Source organism: Cyclospora cayetanensis, unplaced genomic scaffold (assembly GCF_002999335.1).
Source record: "Cyclospora cayetanensis isolate NF1_C8 unplaced genomic scaffold, CcayRef3 CcayRef3_contig_208, whole genome shotgun sequence".
In the NCBI taxonomy this organism is placed as follows: domain Eukaryota; phylum Apicomplexa; class Conoidasida; order Eucoccidiorida; family Eimeriidae; genus Cyclospora; species Cyclospora cayetanensis.
This window is the reverse complement of record NW_020312157.1, coordinates 36,707-61,478: the sequence shown is the minus strand read 5'-3', so window position 1 is coordinate 61,478 and position 24,772 is coordinate 36,707. Positions and strand designations below refer to the sequence as shown.

At 48.9% G+C, this 24,772-nt stretch overlaps 3 protein-coding genes across 3 annotated transcripts; 2 read left to right on the top strand and 1 right to left on the bottom strand.

The window, feature by feature from the left end:
- The first annotated feature begins 570 nt into the window (after positions 1-570).
- LOC34620482 lies at positions 571-9,482 on the top strand. The gene is made up of 6 exons (XM_026337862.1): positions 571-715; positions 6,891-7,297; positions 7,450-7,648; positions 8,015-8,161; positions 8,458-8,766; positions 9,037-9,482. Exons 1-6 carry the CDS (start codon positions 571-573, stop codon positions 9,480-9,482), a joined length of 1,653 nt encoding a protein of 550 aa, XP_026193647.1.
- A 2,439-nt stretch (positions 9,483-11,921) lies between these two features.
- Positions 11,922-13,576, bottom strand: LOC34620481 (eukaryotic translation initiation factor 1A). Its single transcript, XM_026337861.1, has 4 exons — positions 13,561-13,576; positions 13,041-13,124; positions 12,606-12,786; positions 11,922-12,120 (listed from the first exon to the last, which is right to left on the bottom strand). The coding sequence occupies exons 1-4, from the start codon at positions 13,574-13,576 to the stop codon at positions 11,922-11,924; spliced, it is 480 nt and encodes a 159-aa protein (XP_026193646.1).
- A 147-nt stretch (positions 13,577-13,723) lies between these two features.
- Positions 13,724-20,721, top strand: LOC34620480 (endoplasmin homolog). The gene is made up of 9 exons (XM_026337860.1): positions 13,724-13,881; positions 13,974-14,073; positions 14,196-15,434; positions 15,665-15,779; positions 15,965-16,004; positions 16,932-17,133; positions 17,773-18,266; positions 19,439-19,688; positions 20,545-20,721. The coding sequence occupies exons 1-9, from the start codon at positions 13,724-13,726 to the stop codon at positions 20,719-20,721; spliced, it is 2,775 nt and encodes a 924-aa protein (XP_026193645.1).
- Positions 20,722-24,772: the final 4,051 nt, after the last annotated feature.

The window sequence follows — 24,772 nt, the reverse complement described above, 5'->3', positions numbered from 1 at the left end:
GCCTCTCTGACGAACAGGTGAAGCCTCCAGACTAGCAGGATCAATTGTCTCCTAGCTTCCATATATATGCCCATTCTCATCGACACAGCCTTGTCGTTGCTTGCCAGCACGCCCCTACCAAAGCACAAGCTGCGGAGGCAACTCGCAAACATGCCTCCTCCTCAGGCTGCTCTCCTCAGCAACCACCGTCGGCACGACAAGCCGGTCAATGGCAGTAGGCACGCCGCGTTTGTGCGGCGCTCGATGAAGCAGCGAAATTAAGCGTGTTGCCCCGTTACATATCTTCCAAGTTTATGGCAGCGCCTACTGTGTGGCGCGTAGCATGACCCTCGCTCACTGAGGTCTGTAGATACGAAGGGAGACGCTAGCCTTCCTGCTTCCGAAATATAATATTTTGGGGGGGAAGGAAGTGGAAATCGTACGTTGGAAAAACTCGGAAAAGAGCCAGACTTGCGTTTTTGGGGTACGACTACTGTTGCTGACATTTTGCCTCTTCATCTACTATTAGGGCGAGTCGATTGATGAGCTCCATTGTTGTGCCGGGCGGCTTATCTATGTAGACCCCTCCATATGGAATTATTCCAAAAATTCAGTGTGGTAGCTGAAGATCGGACTCGGGCTGGCCAGAGCCTGGGCCAGCGGAAGTGGGCATCGCTATACGACAAGCTGAATTCTTCACAGCAAGACCAACTACAGAGGCAAGATGGGCAGGGTTTAAATAGATCAAAATGGATTCACAAAACAGAATTTCAAGCGCCAGTTATATAATCTTTCCCCACGCGGAATGTCACTTGATTGGATGCTCACAGCACCTAGGTACAAAAGCTAGAATTAAGCAAATCTCGCCGCACACAGAGCGAGTACCCACAGAGGGCCATTTCGGCGCCGCACCCAGAACCAGTATCTAAGAAGAGGTACCTCAAATGTGCTTTTGGTGTGCATGCTTCTGCTGTTTTCCCCGGCAGACACGTTTTAGCAGCCTTCAATACGGCTCACGGGCTTGGTCAAGCAGGGCCGCGATCTCTCTTGAGCGTGTAGACATCCCAGTTGGCCCTCTGGATTGCTTCCACATAGCCAAAAAGGCCACCCCTGGCTAGAAAGCCTGCCATACGCACCTGCATCGACAGCACCCAGCAGCAGGGAAATTGCACGAGCACAAGGAAGAAGCCGCATCAAGAATAGCTCAATCCGGCAACAGCACAGCTTATTGTACATGTAAGAAGCCTCTCACAGAAAGACCCAGTGTTTATTTCTTTACAATCTAGGCCACCTTGTATGTTCTGCATGTGCAACAGCAGGACGCACGTCAAGAAACAGCCGTTTGGGCAGTTGGTTTGTCTAATTCCGACAGTGTACCCGCTGTCATCTACCAAACTCGCGTTAGCCAGCCATTGGAAGCATTTACTTTACAAAGGAATAGTCTATGTCACTCAGATCATCTTGTTGCACGGAGTTGGGAGCTGAAGCGCACAATTACTGTGGAGGCGCAACGCGTTGCGCTCCATGGCCGGGCTCTTTGGGGAGAGACCTGACTCCAGACTAAAAATAAAATAATAGAAAGCTCCTGACAGTTTCTCCAAAACAGCTTGTCTTGTCTTGCACAAACCCGTTCGAGTTTCCGGCCTAAGGTAAGAGGGACTGCGAATGGTTTTCTGTCTACACACTCAAGGCACTCCAAGCGCACACAGCCAGGTGTACATAGGATCTGATAAACGCAACCACAGCATTGTATCTTCTTTTAATCTACCAACAATACTCTGCAACCAATAAGACATAGTAACGGACAAGCTACTTGGTCAATTCTCTACTGATTCTCAATTAAGCATACTCCTTTTGTAGGCGGTTACGTTGCACCTGAACATTTTCTACTACACTGTTAATATTTTACTGGGAATTGATACAAAGCTAACTAGTTCATTTGTCTGTTCATATGCGTTACTTATTGCAGAGGACTGCTATCACGATGAAAGAAAGCGCAATGCTGTGCTCGGGGCCGCTTATTGCAGTGTGCAACAAGATGGAAGTGCTGAAGGGTGCACTTATGCGCACCGTGACTGTCCCTCTACCCTTATGTCGGGACACTTGAAGGGAGCAGGCAGGGAAAGGCGGAAAATTGTTGTGGGGATCGAACTCAGTCCATACCGCAGTTTTATTGAGGAACACCTCAAAATTCCATCCACGTCGATGTTTAAGTTTGTAATGAATCGGGAGAAAAGTGTCCCCATACGGAGACCTCAGGGAGGGCGTTAACGTCTGCAGGCGTGGGTTCCAATGGCTGGGTTAGTCACAGTTTCCTCTAATAAACAGCCTGCACCTGAAAGTGACAATACAGCATCGGCGCATATGAGAGCATTACTGAATTCCACGGGTGGCGAGAAGGCAATGTGGACTGTTTGTTGCCATTAAACATCCCTCTAATTGGTTCTACCACTTAGATAATTGTGCTTCACCAATGGGGAGCTGAAGCGTGGCCATAGCAGGTGTGCTTCATATTACCGAGTTCTTGGTGGCTTTGCGAATTCATATTGCGTAATACCCGCACCCCAGCAACTATTAGCAAAAGCGTTCCATGTAGGAGGACGGAAAAGCTCGCTACAGCTTATCAGCAGGTAGCGTCCTGTGTCTACAGAAAAGTCGCGTGCCATTGACGTTCTTTTGCTTTGTCGTTCAGTCACGCACACTTTTACTGGAAGTCCGGCGGGTCTTACAGCATGCTACATTTTCTGCGCAGGAGCCAGTTCTCCATGTTGTCATACCAACTTGTTTGTGGGGAGATGTGAAAGGTATTTAGAACACTTCTATAGGCCATGCAAACTTATCTAAAGAAGAGCAGAAAAACCACCAAAAGTTACATATCCAACGCAAAAATGCCCCTTCTTACCCAATGCGGTGACATATCAAGAGGCAAGTTTTTTCATTACCTTTTGCTTCATTGCATTGTGCTTTATAGTTTTGTGGGATTTTTCGTCATGAGCCTTCTACTTCGGTAGGGTGTGTGCGCCCTTTGAAGCGCAGGTCTTGCTTTCACAAGTTACCAACCAAACAAGCGACAAGGACGCATGCAAAAAAGGTAAGCTGATAAGAAGTCTCAATTCAGAATGATTCGTTTGCTAAGTAAACCCTCCGTCTGTTGTAATTCACTACAATCACTCCTATTCGCCTTATAGAGGACCATGGCAACGTTTTGTCCTAATTTTCGCAGGAAAACAATAAAAGCCCGATATAACTCTACAAACACATTCACAGTAAGCCAAAACGTCAGACGGCTAGACAAATCCCGGCGGTAAGCCAGTAACACTTGTTGAAATGCTGAAGCCTCATGCTATCGGCGGCAAGCATGCTGAATAGTAGGCTCTCATATGCGTCTCTTGCTAAGCAGGAAATCGTGAAACACAGCTGACGAATTGCGGGTCCTAAAGAAAACACTTCGACATAGCCACATGTCCAGCAACTTCATGTTGCGTATCTTGAGTTATGCCCAAACTTAAATCCCACATGGATGCTCTAGAAGTAATTGGGAGGAAGTGTTTTCTTTTTGCATATCTGTTGGTACCTGAATTTGTTTTTCCCATCGTCCTTGGACTAGCACACACTGGATCATGTGATGGATCTTGCCAAAGATACATTGTCTCGTGGGCTTCTTTAACATCTCCTTCCTACGCCTCGATTGCCTCTCGTTGACCAATACACTGCATTGAACTCTATAGAGTGCTCTTCTCACAGAGATACGCTGCCTTGTGGACTTCTTTTATATCTTCTTTCTATGCCTGGATTGCTTGTGGTAGATCGAGACATTGCGTTGAACGCTGGAGGAGTGCCTTCCTTGGGCAATGCAATCATGGATTGGCTATTTCAAAAATATGCTCTAGAAAAGTAGGCGTGGGCGCATTTGTACACTTTAAAAAGAATTTGCCATTACACAAATCTACCAATGCCAATTTCGTTTCCCTTATGTGCTCTGGTGCCGCTTAGATTGTCCACTCTCACCAAAGCCTGGGGACCTCCTACCAGCCGTCTTCCTGTATAACCCTTTCTGCCATATCTTATGGAGCTGTAGCTTACAAAACCCCACAAATATAGTCGATTCAAGCTGTAATTTACAGAGCAATCTAAAGGGTATATTGCAAAGGGAAAAGAAAGAGAAATATCAAGGCCTAAGCAGGTTATTATGGAGGTCATGCCGGAACTCGTAAGTCATTCGGTAGCCATGGGGCCCTTGACGCGGAGAGATGAAAAATGTGAAATACAAAATTCATTTGGTGCTTCTTGGGAGCCTCTGATTATCAGATAAACTCTTTTGAAATAAGCAGATCTACCGCGCTTGCTGTATCCAACCTGTACTTTCTTGCACAGCGATTATCACAAGGTTTCTTAGATAACCCTTTGACAGGGATATCATGAGGGGTTCGGCGGGCAAATAGCCTCGATAAGCACATCCTGAGAATGAAAAAGGTCATATCCTTGGCGTTCTTGCTTGGTGTCGCACTCGCTTGACAAGCCCTCAAAATGCATGTGTGTATTGTGGTTGCTTTTGCCAAAGGCATCTAAAATGTAATTTCGACTCCACGGGCTTAAGAAATAGCAGTCGTCAAGCGCTTTTTCCTGAAAGTATCTTTTGACTTCACAAGGGTTGTAGAGGAGCTATTGTCCTCGATTATTCATAAGAAGAAACGACCGGGCTTATCAAGAATGTGGTACTGCAATTTTTGTTGGGTAAAAATTACGTGGACATTTGCTATAGCAGCTTATTCCAGACGCAATCATCCCCCTTTTGTTGCACTCTTAAGTCGGCTTTCTCTTGGACTGCGCCCCTTTTGCTCGAGGCCGTCTCCTGCCTCAGAATGTCCTGTGTGTTGCATGCCTACTGTGCCAGTGCCATACCTTTCTGGCTTCTACACACTAGCGGGATTCCCCTACTACAGCGTGATGATGTATGGCTCACTCCTGACAGGAACCGTACTCTATCACCTCCAGAGAAGCACCCATCGTCCTTCATGCTTTACTCCCTCTCTTTGTGATGAGCCTTCTTGATTGAGCCTTTTTGGGGTGTTGCTTAATGCCTGCCTTGCAAAGCATCCAACAAAAGTAGCACGGCTGCGGACGCTTGGCTTGTTTAGGGGCTAGCTAATCTTTGACTCACTTCAAAGAGCTTGCTTGACCAGACATAGCCTGCATATGAGGTGTTGGATGTTTGAGGGCAACGGATGAGCTGTGAAGGACGGGCAGGAGAGGCTTGTGTCAACGCTTTATTGGAAGTTAGGTTCAGAGGCTTAATAGACAGACGGCCGCCTAGGCATGCGAGCAGCCGTTTGCTTCCCCATAATGTAGTGGTGATGCTACTGCTGGTATGTGACATCGGATGATCATGAGCTGTGCAGCTGCCTAAACACTACAGTACCAATTGGTTGGCATAAGGACACTCAGGAAAGCTTACAAGCCACGCAATGACAAGACATCAGATCCCATGAGCTCTTGTGCTTGTAATAATATGACTACGGGTAATTATCGGTCTTACACGTCCAAACTTCCGGGTTTCAATGCCACCTCCTGCCAATTTGTGTGCTCGCAGCCCCCAACCCCCACATGGCACTCATCGGTATACTGTGTTCTTTAAGGAATTCGCACAACCAACTTAATAATGTCGTGATTTAGTAGTAGCCGCCTTCCAAGGCTGGTGTGTGGAACGGGGGGCATTATCGTGGGCCCCCCACCCTAAAGGTGACCCTACTGCACATCATATGCCGTCAGAGAGGGTTTCCCCGCGCTATCTGTAGCATGTAGGCAGAATGCTATGCGCTCTTATGAATAGGCAATTCTTCCTGCTGACCACTGTCCCTAGGGTTCCCGTGTACGCGCATACCCCTGGCTAACCAGTGCGTGAGGCGCGCCGGTTCTGGAGGCGATGAGATATTGGTTTGCTTTCCAAACCTACGATGAAATTTGAGTAAATTTGAAAAACAATTTATTTCAGATAGATTTACCAGTAGAAGGAGCTATAGGAAACCGAAGGCATGCGGTCTCTCCCCCTGGGCTGTTGCTGCGTTGCAGATGCTTTGATTGCTGGTGCCCCTGGACAACCACAGGAGTTTGCGTTGCCTTTTCTCTCGCTTTTGATCAGGTTTATAAGATCTATCTTTATTTCCCCGCTCCTTGATCCCCTAGGTCTCATTTTCATTGCTTTGACGGATAGGCAGACACGAATAGGGGGGAAATAAGAAAGAGGTGAGATGTTAAGTAGAATTCTAAGCTCTATGTGGTGCTTCCGCTGTTGATGCTGCTCTCTTTCGTGTCTTTATTACTGCCAGACCCAACTGACCCATGCGACTTACTGACTTTACCGCTTGTTGCGTACCTTTCTGTGTCCCGCCGTCTTGTTCCATAGAAGCTATGTTTGCCTTTTCCCCCATCAGGCACAGGAGGTAGAGCCCCTCGTCGTCCCCAACTCTCTCCCCTCCACGCAAATGACCCGTCGGTATCTTCGGCTGCATGGGACCTTCGTCCCTTGTTGCCTTCTACTCGTTGGCGCCGTCTGCGCCCTCTGGGGTGCGTCAGCAGATCCAGATGGTGAAGCCCTTCGTAGCGACAGAACTGCAGCAGTTACAGCTGATGGGGTCCATAAAACTCTTTCGGGAGGCTCGGTACAAAACCCGGCAATCAATGAGCTGTTGACAGTACAGGACCTCGCAGGGTTGCAAGGGGTGGGACTCTCCCCTAATCATAAACCCTGAAGCGGCCGCGTTGCAAAGAATACAGTTTCCTCTTATTTGTAATCATCTCTTTCTAAATATATGTTCACCTGCTATGCCTTCGGGGCCTTTTTGCTATCCGTGGGTCACGCTCTTTCGGCCTAGCTTGCACTCACTCTTCGTTCAGCCCCCCAATGTGTCGACGTCTATGTCAGGACCTGAAGCAGCTGAATCGTCTGCTAAAGGAATTGGGTATGACGTTTTACCTGGAACAATCACGGGACATGACAATGTTCATGCCTGTTGACTCGGCCTTTTCCCAGCTGCCTTTCAACATCCACGAGCTCTCATGGCAGGCAAAATGGCGAATAGTGCAGTTCCACATTATCCCTAATGACATAGTCGACTTAGATAATGAACTCAGAGATGAGTCAAAGAAGGACTTCGAGTCGTGGGAAGGAGCTCCACTCCAGATTACCAAGGAAGCTCCTAAGGAGGATGAGGAAAACGGAGTTGCCTCAGTGGAATATGTCGTAAATGGAGAGGCGAAAGTTATTTCCAAACCGCCCAAGATTGAAACATTCAACGGGGCCACCTACAAGATCAACAGAGTAAGATTATCCTACGCGGTAGAGCACCTGTTGACTGGGTGCCTTACATTGTTATCCAAAAACAGGTCTTGAGTATAAACCATATGGTGGCCATGAGTGCACAGAGGCCCACACGTTGATCGAGAGAATAAGTCGACAGTTGTTGAATGCAGGTTTTGCTGCCGCCATCGATGACAGAGGAGGATCTGAAGCCCGCGAAGCAGGAGCAGCGCATAAATCCAGAAGTCGCGCAGCGCCTACGGCGGCGACCGGCCACGGAGGGCACCCCTACAGTTGCAGTGGAGCAGGAATTAGCCTCTGTGGACGGTACTGTGCAGATGGAGAGATCTGCACGGGACCCCAGGCTTCCTGGTAAGCATTGGAATGCACTCAGCAAAAATGAACTGCTGCACGTTGGGATCGTAAAGTGAATGGCAGACTTATGTACATTTAACCGGATTGCGCGCGCGAGAAAATATATAAGTAATACTATACTGTACATGGGGCATTCACCAGGAAACCTAAAGGAAGTGCAGGCAGACAGTGTTGACCTAACCCTTCAAAGGCAGCTGCATTGAAATACAAATCCCAGACTTGTACTGTCCCTTGCACTGGTCCAATGTTTCTCTGTAGGCGTTTTTTGCCAATTTCATCTTGTAGTGTGGTGGCTGTCTGATTTTACCACTGCATGGCTTTTGAATCTATAGGGTTAGCTCTGCGGGTGTTTTGTGGTCTCAGGGAGTTTTAGACCAGACCCCTTGGCGCAGCGAAGTCAAGTGACCCCAGAGTTCGTTAGAGGCATCAACAGCCAGCATGCCCGCTGGGATGACTCTGTGTATCATCGAACCCCAATGTCTCAGGTGAAGGATGAGAGGAAACCTCAGGGTATGCGGCATTGTTTAGACAGATAGTACAATAAGATGAGCAGCGGGGAAACGAAAGAAATCGCACACCCACAATCTGAACACAAAGGGAAGCTACGAAGAATCGGTTACAGACGAGGGCCTCAGATGGCTACGATGTTGAGGAAATTGGAGGCTGAGATAGAAGGGGAGGCGCAAGCATACTGAGACAGGGGTAATATTGTGTATTGTTCTGTGTACTTCTGACACGTGTCCTGTATTGCACATTTTTAGCACTCGAATAGCCACTCTCCTCTTGTATATTCTCCTTGCCACAAGGCACGCCCCCAGGTGACTCTCCCGATCTCTCTGAATTCCTCTGTGTGCATCTCACGCTCGTAGATGAGATTATGGGATTCCAGCAGGAGCCTGAGGATGCTGAAGGGTTTGAGGCGCGCATTAAAGTCCTTGGACACACTGAGGGAGCAGTCCTTCCCACAGATGGCAGTCACCCAGCAATGACACGAATCAGTGGCACAGGTAACCTCGTACACTATACCCTTAATAAGAGGCCCCCGAATACAGATGGACATGCCTACATATTGGAGCTACGAACAATGCACCTTATTTCAACCCCCCCTATAGAGCGTTCAACAAAATGCATCTGCTGCTTACGTTGATCTCCTAGCCCTTGTTCTTTCTCAGTTGGGGACTTTGTTTCGTTCTGCCTGCACACGTCTCTGTGTGTGCGACACATGATTTTGTACTCTGCTATTACCCTAGCATCGTCCCCCACACGATGGTTTTCCTTCCGTTTGTGGCTCCGTACGCCTCCCTCTGAATGTATCAGCCATGTCTTACCGGCATTTTTGATACCTGTAACCCACATCTGCTTTTGGCTGGCCTTTGGCTGTTTAGGCGCTCGTTCCACTGGCATTGGACTGGCCTTTGAGTCTTCTGAAAACCCCGAGTCGGCTCCCAGTGACCCCATTAGCCAATTTATCAACGTTCTCCTTGGAGGGGGCTCTGTACAACCGAAAGAGAGGGTGAAGGATGAGATCAAGAATGAGGCGCCTGAGAATCAACAGCGCAACACCGTGTCTGCTACAGCGAAGAAGCAACAGGGGCAGCAGCGGGAGGCAGAGCCAAGTCTCTTCTCAGTAGCCTTGACCCCTACGGAGGGCCCAAGAGTGCAGGCCTTAGGGTTGACTGAAGGACTCCTTCCGTCCGAGGAGCTCATCACCCAACATTGGGCCAACAGAGGCTCCAAAACTCCTGCTCAGAATGCCAGAAGGTCTGGAGAACAGCAGAAGGCTCTGCCTCCCTTCGCTTCACTTTGGAACCAGATTCAGAGCGTACCATGAGTTTGTGGTGCAGCAATCAGGCCTTCTACTATGATCATTGGGGGCGAAGCTAGGGACGCCGTTCCAGGCATATGTACTTGCCTCTTCCGACTCCAGCATCTTTGATGACTGTAGTTTAGTGCAGGCCTTATCACAGGTGATCCTTATGAGGAGGGCCCCTAGGATAAGCGTCTTCCTCAAAGGGCTCTACCCTGCGTCATCCTTTCTCTTTGCCGCAACAACATGTTACGACGAGCAACTCCCAGGCAGCTCTAGATAATCCTGCGCCAAGGAGCTACTTACTTGAAGACCTCGGGTTTTGTTGTACTGCTGAAGCACTTTAGAAGGTATTTTTTCTTTCATGGAACCGCAGGGGTGTCTTTCGCCCCAGGCAGAATGGGGGTATTGTGCCCACCTCAACGACATCTGCGGTGCGGGAGCACCTTGTATGCGCCGGTATATGCAAGTATGCCGAATCATGCATTCGTGGGCAACCAACGATTAACCTCAATGGTACCTAAGTGTTGCCTGTGTAGAAATACGCCATGGCGCGTAGGCTGTGACATACATGCGTGTGTATGCATTCAAGGGGTATTCCTGCGTGTCCCGCCTATGCTTGAGGAAGGAGCCACCATTATATTGGTTCCGTTCTATGCGTCTCTCCGATGTATCTAGCTAGCTCTGAGATGAATGCACCCCTGGCCTTGAAGTACTCTGGTTGCTATCCATAGTTACAGATGCCTTCATCTTGCTTTGGGTCTTAGAAATTTCTGTAAGGTTGCCCGGTGTAGCTCACCGCCAAAGTAGCTTGGGGAATGTGCCCGCGAAGCAGGGGCTGCGGAGCCGTTGCGCCCTCCACTAAAAGAACAAAACAAAGTAAACGGACATACGAGCACTAGTCTTCTATCGCACCACATGCGGCTCACTGAGGAACTCCCATCAGTAGTTCCAAACACAAGAATATAATGCCCTGTGCTTTTGTAAAGCTACGGACTTCGGCGTTTTAGATTTTCCCAGATTAGCAGAACGGGGAAAAGCACTCCCAGGGAGTCCGCAAATGCGCCTCCATCAGTAACGACAAATCAACTTACAAGAAGGAATGGGGTGCCTCGAAGTGGAGAAACGCTCAGTTGTTGATAGGAAACATGGTTCCCTTTGAAAAAATGAAGCCCTCGGCCTTTAGAGACAGAGCCACTCAAATATTTTTGTACTACCTTCACTTGGTCAGCTTGGCTGAATTCTCCACACTTTAGTGTCTCCACCCCGCTCGCGTGTGCTACCCCTTCAACCTTCTGCAGTGATGAACAGGTGTCGCCTGAGGCTTCTTTTTACTCATACATTGTGGAGGTGGCAGAGACATCTGTCCCGGACAGGCCAAGGAAGTACCTGAACTTGCCCCAGCTCCACTGGCTAGTACTGCCCAGCGTTGCCATCTTGTCAGCCGCTTGAAGCCCTAATGTTAGTGTAAAACTCTCACAGTTGAACTGGAGGGCATCTTATAAACTAGGTTGCATGTGTCGCGCCCTCTTCGTGCCTGTGAAACACTAATCTCGGGTAGGGGAAACAGCGGCAAATTCAAGGGTTAGAAGCCTCGTAAGCTAGGAACCGAGTGGCTACGCTGAGAAGACTCCGACGACAAAAAGGGCAAGCGGATTCGAAGAAAGCAGAGCCGCTGTCTATCTCTTAATCAGGCGAAGCCTATGGAAACAGATATGTCGGGCGGGTGCAAGGATCTCCATCACAACTGGAAAGAATGTTGTCCACATCCGACTAGTGTAGTCGCAGTACTCTGGCTGTTTCGTTGTCCCAGACGTCTACATGTACAAAGCAGCAGCAGCCTCACTGACTAGTCACCTTGTCTTTCAAAATTATACACGCCAAATGCGACTATATCACGCTAAACAACAAACCCTAGACCACCTCAAGGACACTCCGGACGCCCCACCGTCTCTATCCCCGTTGTGCAACCGGCTGTCGCAGCTGCCAAAGACGGGGCTGCTGCTGCTTCCGCCACAATACTGCAGCAAATATAGCGAGATACTGCTTCTACTGCAATGGCTAAACCAGAAACGAAGCCATGAAAGCGGCAGCAGAAAGGGTACTGCTGCTGTGGCGCCAGCGAATCTGCAAGGTAGGTTAATGCGCAGTTTGCTGTTGAATCAGCCGGGGCTACGACACAGCGCCGACATGTAGCAGCGAAAACAAAACACGTAGCCCCTTTCAACTGAAAGACAGGCGACAGATATCCCTCTAGGGCTGCAAAATTGGATAGCCCCTAGATCTGCAACAAGCAAAGCAACAAAAATCGGACGAAGGCCTAAACAAGTTGCAATATGTGACACAGACCCTCACGCACGTTGGCAGCCACAGCGGCACGGAGCGATGATAGTAATTCTGCAAGCCTAACACACAGAAGGCAAAGGCGGTGCCACAGCAGCAACAGCGGTAGCCTATAATGCGTTATTTTACATCGTCAATATCGAGATCGTTGTTGGGTGCCTCCTCTTCTTCTTCACTGCCCGAATCCGATCCTGAGTCCTGAAATTCAATGCCGCCCCCGCCGCCTTCTTCTTCACCAAAGGCGTCCGTCTCGTTGATCTTCGCATTGGCTGGCAACTCCCCGTAGGACTTAAGAGCCCGTGCCTCGTCGGGAGTGTACCTACAAGCCAGCAGAGAAACGTCTACTCTCAACTATTCAAGCAAGAGAAAAAGGGACAATAAACGCTTGAAAGAGCCGCCCACTATCTCACACCCCTTCTAGTTATTGCTCGGTATCGACAACTCCAAGCTGCCCCCAAGCAATATTGCTACTATTCTCTTAGTCTGCATCTGACGACCTTGCTGCACTTATGTGGCTAGCTCGCCTCGCCGATACCCATAAATCTGAACAGTCTAAAGCCCCCAAGTCATCCTATTCTTCCTCCTTATTTAAGCCACAAGTTTGAAAGTAGCCATCTATGCCCCCTGTCCACCTACAGGAAGTACAACCACCCCTACTTGTGCATCCTTTGGAACCAATGGAACACCTCTTATCCTTCCTCATGAAGCCATATGCAGCCCCTCATTCCCTTCCCCTCCATGCCCTGAAGTTTCTATGCAACTATCCAAGCAATTATTGCTCTCTCTGCGCCTGTACACATGTACTTTGCGATGACGTCTCCCTTGTTGTCTTGGAATTCTCGGAGGGAGATGAGAACAATGTCTCCCGCGTTGACCCAAACTCTCTTCCTCATTTTCCCGCGGATGTGGCAGAGACGCCGCACTCCGTCAAAACAGTGGGCCTCCAGTCGGCCATTACCCAACATGCGCAGCACCTGGCCGTATTCTGCAGAAAATAACAAAAAGGAATTCCAAATGCAACGAGACGCAAATAACATAAGGCAGCAATAATACGGTGGCATTTTAAAGTGTGCATGAAAGTAAATTGCCGAGAGATATGCTGCTGACTAAGATATCGTATCCGTTCATCACAAATAGGGCAGTAATGAGAAAAGGGACGATAGAGAACACAAATGGGGCATATCTCAACAGCAACCCTCTTCAAAGACCCCATATCCATAAGTAGAGCCCCAACAATACCCTGGCCGTCTTCCTTGAATTGCAACTCGCGTTTTTCCCCCTCGTTGTCGTTCTTTCCCCTCCGGCGGTTCTTCCCTCCCTTCCCTACACGCCACACATCCACCAAACTGCCATGTCTCAACTATCGTTCACCATGGGCTACAAGCAAACGACTTAGTTATTTGTGATCAGACGTTAATGCTGAGCCCGCAAGGACGAGCCACGATCAACAACCTGACAACTTTGCCCCTGCTGTTGCAGGGCAAGCGGGAAGGACTAGTGCAGAAGGATCTGCTACTGGGGCTGCAAGACTGCTGCTGCAGTAGAGTTGGCGAGATACGGCTTGAGACGTAGCTACAAGCTGCAGTGCTTCCCGGGATTGCATCACTAAGTCAGTTGACACATGCGTAAAACTGTTGTAACGGGATGGCGGCTCTGACTATGCTGTAGAAGGTGACCCAACGCGTGCATATACACGTCAGGTAGTCCATAGAGCTCAAACGACCTTGTTGCAAATCAAAACGTGCGGAAAAAGACAAACCTTTGTTTTTCGGCATTGTGGCGAAGGGTAGCAGCGACTGTCGGGCTTGCGCTGCTTTTCGGTTAAGCCTCTCTCTCGCAGCAGCAGTGGGAAGCTTACGAACCCTCACCCTGAAGAGTGGCCACTGTAAGCCCCTACGAAAACCACAAGTCAAGGCCTATTCATGAGCACCAGGGAGCCGGGGGAAGATCTGGCTGCTGCCGCTGCGGCTGCTGTTGCTCCTGCGGCTGCTGCGGCTGCCGCGGCAGCAACCTCGGCCCCTTTTGCTGCGGGGACTTCCGGGATCACTTTTCCCACCAGTCCTGCTGCACTCAGCTTTTTGTTTGTACTGCGCAGATCCCCTCTTCACCTATTATCTGTAGACTTTAACAAAATCTTGAATCTTCATCGATATTCTTCTGGCTCTTCTCAAGGGTCTGCGCGGTTTGCGGGGAGGGGCGCGTTGCCCCACAGTCAGGAGCGATGCACACAAGTATGAGCATAGGTTTACCGTGGGCTTTTTCGATTAGGACGGTAAATGGGCAGGCACTCCTGCACCCTGGTGGTACCGGGGGCTTACTCGGAGAAATCGGTCCGACAAAATGAATGTAGCCTGGGTCTCTATGCATTTCCTTATCTGCCTCTTCGTATTGCAGGCCATCCCTCCAACCCAAGCTTTCAGGGAAGTGAGTTCACGACACGTGTTGCTGCCACTTAGCAGGGGCAGCAACAAGTGGGATGGGAAGACAAACTGGATACTCCCTTCCAGCAGTCGTCATTGCCTGAAGGCCTCCGAGTCTTGCCCTACCACCGCTGAAAAAAATGCGGTTGCGGACACAGCTTGTTCTCCTGGACCGGCAGCCGCAGGAGCAGGAGAGCGTTTCCCCTTTCAGGCAGAAGTAAAGCGGGTGTTGGACATCATCGTGCATAGCCTGTACACTGATCGCGATGTGTTCCTTAGGGAGCTTGTGTCCAACGCGGCAGATGCTTGTGATAAAAAGCGAGTGCTCCTTGAACAGCAAGGAGAGCAGCGTAAAAAGCAAGGAGTTCCGTGGAAGGGCTCTATTCGGGTGTATGCCGACAAAGCCGCAGGGACCTTGACTGTCGAGGACGACGGCATTGGAATGAGCCGGCAGGAGCTGATTGATCACCTAGGCACAATCGCGCAGTCCGGTACGTACAAGTTCGCACAACAACTTCAACAGAAAGAGCAAAACTTGACAGGCGTCTCTCCAGGGAATGCGAGCGATCTAATAGGTCAGTTTGGGGTTGGATTCTACTCTGCGTTTCTGGTGGCGGAAAAAGTCGAAGTTATATCTTCCCGTTGGTCCTCCCCGAACGCAGAAGGTGCCGCCTCAGAGTTTCCGGAAGTCTGGAGGTGGAGCTCTAGCTGCGGCCAGACCTTCTCGTTGCACCGACTTGACGCAGTGGCGGAGCAGAAAAGGTGGCAGCAGCAGACGTGTCAGCTGCACCGCAATTTGCAGCAGCAGGCATCAAAGACTTCCCACACACGCACACTGCAGGAGAGAGAGCAGCAGCAGGAGCACCAGGATGCGCAACTGGAAGAGCAGCTGCGGCAGCCTTGGACGGGCACTCGCGTGGTTTTGCATTTACGGGAAGACAGCGATGACTATTTAGAGGATTACAAGTTAAAGGATTTGGTTAAGAAATACTCAGAATTCCTTTCTGTGCCCATTTACCTTCTGGGGGAGAGAGTTGAATATGAGCGCGTCCCGGATACAGAAGGGGCCACAAGCGGTGCCACCAAGTTTAAGACTGTGACAAATCGTTACAACGAATGGGCCCACCTGAATACTCAGCCGCCAATATGGCGAAGACCTGAGGAAACCCTAAGAGAAAAGGACTACGTGGATTTCTACAAGGCGACGTTTAAGGTAGGAAATAGAAGGAGGTGAACGGGGCAGACGTGAGTAACAGGGAACCGAGGTTTTGGGTAGAGGCAGGAAGGTGGAGACAGGAATTAATGGGCGATTAAACGCGATTTTGGGTCACTTGAATCACGGTGATGAACGCTCGTGCTTCTGGTTTGTGCTTTAGCGGATAGTAGTCTGTGTGTCTGCAATACTTTAATGCTTGCGCTGGCCCTTCGCTGTTGCTCTCGCAGGCCTATGATGACCCCCTTGCATTTCTGCACATGGCTGTGGAGGGCCAGGTCTCATTCAGAGCACTCCTCTACGTTCCGGGTTCTCTTCCTTGGGAGCTTTCCAGAAATATGTTTGGTGGGACGACATGCGCCAATTTCGTTTGTTCCTTACCACTGTGTAGCGTAAAGGAGTGACTCGTGGTCTCCACGAGAAATGTAATACTCATGCGTACAAGAGCAACACAGAAGGCAGACAAGATACGCTGCTTACTGTTTCCCTGATCAACTGAAATTTTCGAAGAATTTTGTTCGTCTTCTCAGATGAGGACTCTCGCGGTATTCGTCTATACGTTCGTCGAGTGTTCATCAACGACAAATTTCAAGAGGCAGTGCCTAGGTACATTTCCATGCATCTTGACTGTCTCTCCTTCAGGTCGTTGAGCTTTGACTGTGGCATTGCCGAGACGTGCAGGTGTGTTTTATGCGCCCTATGGCGTCTCGGTTTGACTTCGTGTGGTGGTGTTTTGTATTATGGCGGCTGCCTAGTAGCGCTATTTCTTTCAAGGCGGAGCTGCCCGCCGCGTTCTTTATGTTTTCTTCTGCGCGGCTGTTAAGGATGATTTCGCTCCCTCTACTGAGGCCTGTCTGCTCTCTGAGGACAGCGCGAGTACCGGAATCGATTTTTACACATCTGAATCAAGGCCGCTAAGTATTATACCGTCTTACGTATAAAACGTTTGTATTTTCCTGCAGTTATCTTTGCTACTGGTGTATAGTCTCTTCTTGGTGTTAATCCCTATGTACGTGGCTCATTCAAGAAATGTTGAGATGCGGTGTGTAGTCCTTGATGATCGGCGTGTCAATTGAGGCCCTTGTTGTCCTGCGTAGAAACGAACCCACGCGGGAGCCAAGCAAACCTATGAAAGTATCGCCGTGAATCTGAGACTATGCTAAGGACATCTGTACTGTCACTACATATTTAAAGCAACTACAGCAAATAGAAATACTGGTATTCCCTTCGGGTGGTGTCTGTTATTTTGCTGAAGTTGTCTTTTTGTACCACCGCGCATGACTAAGCTTCAGTGCTACGTTGCTTCCGGGTCATCTTTCTTTATGCTCCCCGAGTGGAACTGCATTACTTTGTTGACACGTGCTGGTTTCCCACCTTGTAACGCGCTGTTCTTTGGCTAGTAACTGTGCGTACTCGACAGGATTTTCTCTATCCGTCAGCCGTGGCAAGCAAACCAGAGACCTTCCATTAATTAAGAACTCATCTTGCTTTTTGCAGGTGGCTGACCTTCATTCGTGGTGTTGTAGATTCCGACGACCTTCCCCTCAACGTCGGGAGAGAGATTTTGCAAAAGTCGCAGATGTTGCGAATTGTCCACAAAAGAGTTGCAGCCAAGGCAGTCGAAATGATTCAGGCGATCAAGAAACAATCAAGCGAAAAGTGGAACCGATTTTGGGAAAACTACGGAAAATATCTCAAGGTAATCGATTTTCTAAGCCGTGCTGCATTTTTTGTATTTTTATCCTACTTGGACTTTGTCTTCATTTGTTCGTGCGTACGTGGTCTTGCATCTTGCTCCCTTTTAGTTGTCATTCTTTATCAATATTGCGTTGTTGGTTCGCTGATGATTTGTGGCTCCTGAGCGCCCTACGGGCTATGCGGAAAATTGCTCTTGCTGGAATTACCGACTGAGAAACCTCATTAAATGAGCATAAAAGGTTTTTAATGCTCCTTCATTTCCTTTTCGTGCTCACTTCATGGTTCTTGTGTTTTCTTGATAGTGTGTGTATTTGTTTCGAACTGTGGGCCGTCCCCCGGCCTTGGTGTTTTCGAGGAGTTTGCTCCCTGCATTGGGGTCTCTGTCTGCTAGTGGTAATACTAGTAATGTAATCTAAATGTTTATTAAAGATGGGTTGTTGCGCAAATTGCATATCGCGATTGTTGTTACGCAGCCAAAGGATGTGGCATGCTATACTGTGTCAGGTGTCGTCTTCGTGTAGTGGCAAGGAATGTTCGTTTCTTGTCGTGACCTTACATAAGGTTGATGTCCTTTCTTTGTCCCTGGCATCGTGTTTGTATCTCGTGGCAAGAGTCAGCGTCTTTTTTACTATTTTTGCAGATTGGGGCAGTTGAGGATCGCGACCAGCAGGAAGCCCTTGCATCTCTCGTGCAGCTTCACTCGTCTCATTCGCGTAGTGGTTTGACCACACTGGACGAATATATATCTCGCGTCGAAACCCGAAACAGAAGCATCGAGTCTGGAAGCCATCCACCACTGCCTGACGGGAGCATCGCCAAGAAGCAGAAGGCAATATACTACTTGGCTGCTGAAAGTAGGAGGGCCGCAGACGACAGTCCCGCGTTAGAGGGGCTGAAGGCTCGAGGGTTCGAGGTGTTGTTTGGGGTTGAGCCCTTGGACGAGTTTTTCTTGGCTTCATTAGCCATTGCGCAGTTCAAAGGGTGGCCTGTGGTGGATATTAACAAGGCTGACCTCCAGTTGGACGCTGACGAAGCGGGAGGGGAAGCAAAAAAAACGGATGGGACGACAGTGACGGAACAGCAGAAGCGCTTCGAACCTACCGACTTTGCCACGAAGAAAATTGAACTCGGAGGGTATGCTTACACATTTCGAGTATTATACCACATATCGTACACAGCATATACAGGAGTTTTGCAAGTCTTGTCATTGGGCTATGAAGCTAGAGAACATTGGTTTATTCATTTGTATGTACTTCACGATTTGCACATATGTCAGACTGCGGAGCTGTCAATCAGTGCAGGGCCTCGCCTCATCATTGCTTCTATTGCATGTTTCGCCTTGTATAAAAACTTGTTTTCGGCAGTCGTGTTTTTTGCCGTTCTGACGCAGCATTCAGGCATCGTTTGCTTTCGTCCATACGTGTGCTTAGTTGTAATGGGTGGTTCGGACATCGTGCTTTGCGTTTTTTTGTGTTTTATGCTGGTGGCCCGTTGATGAGTTTTAGCATCTGAGTTCCTTAGGGATCCTGAGGAAGTTTGCTATAGCTGGAATTACCGACTGAAATCTCGCTATCAGAAATGCTCGTTTTTTCTTCTTTCGGTTCAGTTCCCTTTGATTTGTGCCTCGTGGGTTTTGGGGGGGGCGGAGGGCTTTTATACTCTACGTTTCCGGTGGAATTCTGCGCCTACAGAAAAGATTTGGCCGAGTTTGTATGTAGGTTCTCTGTACAGCTTCTGCACTGTGTTGTTCTCCTTTTTGCCCTGGCAGATCCCGTTGTGCGTTCACTCTTGATTCGAATTTTTATATATAGCAGTTACAATTGCACTCGTCTGATTTGTTTTCCAAGTCGGTGATGATTGGCGTGTCAGTTAAGGGCCTCGTTGTCCTTCGTATCAGCGAACCCACGCAGGAGCCGAGCAATCCAATGCAATCACTGCCGCGCACCTGAGACTTGTTTCAAGGAATTCGATGGATGTAAACGTGACTCCTATTGTCTCGTATTCTATGTTTCGAAATGGAATGAACTTGTATATTGGTCTCGGTGGTGTGTATGCAAGTCTCACTGCGTCAATCTGTTTCATTTGTCTTTGGCTTTGCTGCTCTCGACAGTAAAAGGGTGACGTGTTGGAGGGAGTAGACATATTGATTTGCTGGTGGTCGTCTGTCCTATCCACCAGCGTGTATGTGCCTAAACATTTTATCGCATGCTTACTAATAGTCTAGATGTATTTCGCCGAGATCAATGGCACATTGAGCTAATTCAGTGAGAACGTGCGTCTTCCATGCGCCGTGTGTATGCCTTCAGCTTGGTCGAGTGGCTTCAGCAAACGCTGGGTCCCCGCGTGCACAACGTGGTTTTATCTTCTCGCTTGCTGACACATCCCGCAGTTTTAGTTCAGGGTCAAATGGGCCTGTCCCCTACGATGCAGCGCTACATGCAGCAGCAGGCGGCTGCCCAAGGTGTCTCTGAACAGAAATTGTTTGGAGCGTCCCTGAATCAACCAATTCTGGAGATTAATCCTACGCATCCCATCATCAAGCAGCTCGATATGATGGTTAGCTAGCTTTCACCAGGGCGATGTGTTTTGTGCACTTATACTGCTTGATCGTAGTAGCAACTGAGGGCATCAGCTGGGGAGCTCATAACCGTGTGTATGTGATTCGGGATGACGCACACTTTCATGGTTCTTAGGGTTCCGCGATTTTTCGTTCTTGTTCGTCCACTGTGTTGGTGGTTTTTCCTTTTGCCAATGTAAGATTTCGCAGCTTGCACATCGGCATAGTTTATCATACGTACGTATTTTGCGTTTCCGTGAAATGTATGTACTGCGGACACTGCATGTTTTTCGAATGTTGGCGGTACGATGGCTTTGTGCAATGATGCCCGATAGTAGATAATGAGTGCCTCGCAAGAAACGAGGATAATGAATTCTCATTCGGAAGAATCTGAGCAGATATTTGTTGCCGAACCATTTGTCGTGTACGCCCTTGGTGTGAGCTGCATGGGTGTGTGTGTGCGCGTTTTTCTGGCTTCCTGCGCTGATGGATAAGATTTTATATCGAGCTTTTCTTGCAACGAGAAGGGCACTGTGTATTTCATAGGAAGAGTCTGAGCAGTTGACTATCCATTTCCGTGATGACGATTTGTGGGAGGCCGCTGTTTTAAAATCCATGCAGCGCTTCTTAGTGTCTCGCACGTGTGAGCAAGCAGCAGACGTGCATTCATTTTTGACGACATGCTGGGTTTTCACATTCTCTTGTGCATTGATCAAATTGGACAGTACTCTGGTTGTCATGTATCATACTTAGAATTGTCATAGTTCTCTTAGCAATTGTGCTTTTCGCCATGTTTTGGGCTAGTGGTGAAATAACTTATTTTAAGGAGTGTTATTAGATTTGTGCTGTTTTCAGGTTCGGTCTGACCCCACCAGTGCACGCGCCAAATCGTTGGCACTGGAGTTATTAGCAGTGGCGTCTCTTCAGGGTGGCTACTCGCTAGAGGACCCTGGGGGTTTTGCGAAGGCTATGATTGAGCTGCTGAGAAGAGAGGCAGATAGATACCTGAAAGAACGATCGGATAAGTCGTGATTATTCATGGCGAGTGCTTTTAATGAGAGGCTGTTGTGGGCTAAATCTACGGCTATAATTTAACGTTTTTTTGTTCTTTTACACAGCTGTAGAAAGGAGAGGCTCAAGATAGCACTTCTCACTGCTGATCGTTTTTGTGCGCGAATGGATGATTAGCATCGTTTCTCAGTTTATCTGTATACAGGCAGATATACGCATACAGACGCGTGTATTATAATTTTATGTGTACATGTCAGTACAGAAAGCCGTGGTGTAGAGAGCATTTATGTGCAGGCTGTAGGGAGGGCTGTGCATTAGAGGAGCCCCAGTCCCGTTTTTGGTCACAATTCAGGACCTCTTTAATGTGCAATTTGTCTTAGCCAGTGCCATTTCAACAAGTGTACGGCAGGTAGGTGCCGCAAAGCCTAAAAGTAGTGCTCTGTACTCAAATTCTGCCCAGCAGTTGCGCTAAAAACAGGAGGGACTGAGTGCAAAGCTGCTGGCCCTGCATAAAACTGAAGTACCAATTTGTGCGTGGGTTGCCGGTGCCGTGCTGCGGCCGTCCTGCTTCGCCTTCGGGGTGGCAAGCAGAGATCATAGTCCATAACTGTTGCTGTCATCCAGCCAATAGGTTTATACAGTTTGGGGATTGCATGTGCAAGCGTTGTCCAATCGTAGGGCTGGTTCTACGTTGCCGGTGGCGCGTGGCAAAATGACCCTACATGTGCTTAATTTTTGCATTAGTGCGGAGTATGGGGAAGTGTCTAGTTGGAGTTGAACCAGTCTACATAAGTACCCTACATGAGTACAACTCGGGGGAGGTGCTACACCTTCAGTGAAAAATTGAGCTCTTACTATGTTGATTCGCGGTTTAGCACTTGCCTTCTCATGATACTGCTTGATTAAGCTTTCGCGTGTGTATTTAGTTGTGAACTTCAAAGGCCACGGTAATCTGAGGTGGGTAGGCCTTCATTAGCGGGACAAGTCACAGTCTAGTGGGCAGAGCGGCGGCGGACTGAACTACTGCGGCGGACAGCATTTTTGCGCGATTTCCCTCGTGGATAGGCACGTGAGGGGTCACTTTTGGCAGCGCAAGATCTCTAGGCAAACGTGTTTGAGGGGTTCAGTAATAACTTTAGACAGATATTTGTTTCGTTTCTTGCTTCATGGATTGTATATGTCTTATGTCTAATGTTTAAACGCTCGCAGCCTACAGGTTTTTGTGTTGGACCAGATTTGATGTCGCGTATGTGGAACCGTTAGGTGTGGTGGGTGGCACCATTAATGGTGCTGCACCCTAAACGAAACCAGTAAAAATGGTTTCAGCCCGGTGCAGTGAGGTATGTAGGAAATTCGGCTGTCCAGATATCATCTCCCACTGATGACTTGTTTGCCTTACTTCAAGTATCAAATGGATAAGCGAATCATTTCCAAAGCAGACGAGGCCGTGTTCTAACCATATTAGTGGCCATTGGATACACGTGCGGGTTTCTACGTATCCACCTCTCCCCCGAGTTTGGCGAGCATGGTGGTCGGCCCGTCGATGGCAAACGGCTCGAAGGGCAGTAGCTGCTTGCCGGAAGTCTGAAAGGCATGGAGCCTGATGGGACACATGACGCACCACAAAGGAGCGTGGTTCAACGTACCCTTTGTTCTTCGAGGGTTGCGGCCTCCCAGTAAATGTCGCTTAGGAGGACCAGACTCTGTCTTTAATTAGAGTCCCAAAGCTGTTCCAGAGGTAGTGCAATGCCTAGGCTGTTAGCCAAGCAGCTGCTAGTTAGCACGAGGCAGCACAGCAACGCTGACTAAGCAACCACCCTTCTGGAGAGCAGTGTGGCTTGCAAACACTTGTTACCCTTCTCGCAAGGCCTTGGGTTCGTCGAGATGGCAGTGGGTGGCCAGGCGAGAGAAGCATTGCCCCACTGTTTCCTCATTGGCACTCTAAGAACGACATGGGCACCTCATAGAGAAACGCCTAGTGTTTAGAAGTTGCTAAAGGAGTTGCTGCTGCCTATATTTCTGTTACGGGTACTGGTACTGTTCCAGAGGCAACTTCATGCACTGCATATGCAGCTAGTGTAGCTCACTTTGACGTCGAGCCCGTGTAGTACAATCGCTAATTGAAAAAGGGCCGCCTGGAAGGCCGCCAGGTCCATCTGGCTTCCGGCAACTGCAGCAATCGCAAAGAGCAATAGCTGTGGACTACCAAAATAAAAGTATGCGAACTCTCCGGAGCCACCAGTGCAACTACAGTAATAGGCGTGTCGGGAGCATAACTAAGAATTGTGCCCGATCGGACAATCCCAGCACTAAGAACACCAACAGCTGCACCTTGCTTGAAGAAGCAGACCATCTGAGGCGCAGGCGCCAAGTTGACAAATAGTGAGAAGCGGGCCCAGGCTTTCTGGTTGAGGAACTTTTGGGGGGCGTCGCCACAGGCAAACACTTCAAAGAGCTTCTGGATGCCCCTTTGGGTCTGCTGAAGAAGTTGTCGCATTGTGCGGCTTTGTAGCAGTCTCTCCTGCACCCGCCGAATGTCTTCTCTCTCTGTCTTATTGACAACCGTCCTGTTGTTGCTGAATAAGCGGCATTTGACTATGTTACTGCTTCCTCCACTGCTCCTTTGGGAACTAGAAACGTCTTTGGCCTGGTCGTTTTGGAGATGCAGGATATGACAAGCTTGAAGAAATTGTGTTGTGGGGTCATGGAACACAAATCTTGCTGATTCCACTAGAAATGTTAATACGCCAGCAACAGTCCCTTCTGCCTTTGCAGCTAGTTGCTTGTTTGCCTAGATGCTCAATTAGGTGCTAAAAGTAACCAGTCAGCCCCAGACGGGGGTTCGTGGTGGCGGAAGCGGTATGTACCAAGTTAATTTTCTAGGCAAGAGAGTCATCCAGACATTGAATAGACGTTGAGTCAACCGGGAGGAAGAGACACAAAGAGAATAGCCCTTCTTGAACGAGAGAGCTACCAAACAAGCAACCGGCTGGTGCTGAAAATGTGTATGGAGAAGGGGCGAATAGGCATCTAGGCAGTTGCGTGACTCACAGGAGGCAGGTAGGGGCGCACTTGACTCCACGATAACCATGGCGCATTCAGGGGGTTTTGGGCCTGCAAAGGTCAATTTAGTAAGCAACACAGAATACGCCACTAAAAGCAAGGAATATTCACAAGCAACAAGTCAGCAGCAGCCAACAAGCGATAGCAGTAGTAGTAGCAGCAAACCATACTGTCCTTCCAGATATTGCAGACACACACGAAACTTCAGCGTTAGCACGGAGAGCGTACAAGAACAGTGGCACAAAGAACACAAAAGATTACAAAGGAGGCAGGTAGCCGCTGATCCACTTCCTCGGGAGAAAAAGTTATATCGATGCGTTAGATGTTGAACCTAGCTTGTGGCATGTAGGACAAAACCGAAAGATAAAAGACAGCCAACAATGTGCCGGACCAGCAGGGCTAGCAAGAGGGGAACCGGCAGCACTAAAGTCACCTGTTTCAAGTCCCCCTGCTGCTGCCTCTCCAATTCACCCCGTGAACGTTGGGCTCTACCATCTTCCTGTTCCTAAAGGACAAGAGCAGCGGCAGACCTAGGCTATGGCTTCAGTTTTGAAGCTACAAGTTCTAGACCTATCGATTTTTGTGCCTCACGTGCTTCTCGTCTGTTGTGGATTATGAGGCTGTTGGTATTGATTGAAGCTGGAGAATTAAAAACATTTTGCATGGTCCTCGGAGCGTGTCAGGGTTGTCACGAAAAGGATATTGAGTTCTCAAGCTTACCTGCATCCACTGTCCAGCCCTGTACAAAGCCTCCGCATGTATCTCCGCGAGCTGCTTCTTGTAGATATTCGCAGCCAGTGAATTAGCTTTCGAAGGCCACTGCTCTTCAACACCCCTAGTGACTTCCCTCACTTGCTGAAAAGACAACAACACAAATCCGGATCCGTGGGTTTTATGGGGGCTTACACATTAAGCCTGATTATTATCAGTTGCCGTCTAATAAAGGCAGGTTACACCATAGATGGAAGGTGGGAGCCCACACAGCAAGTGCTATTGACCCACAGTGTGG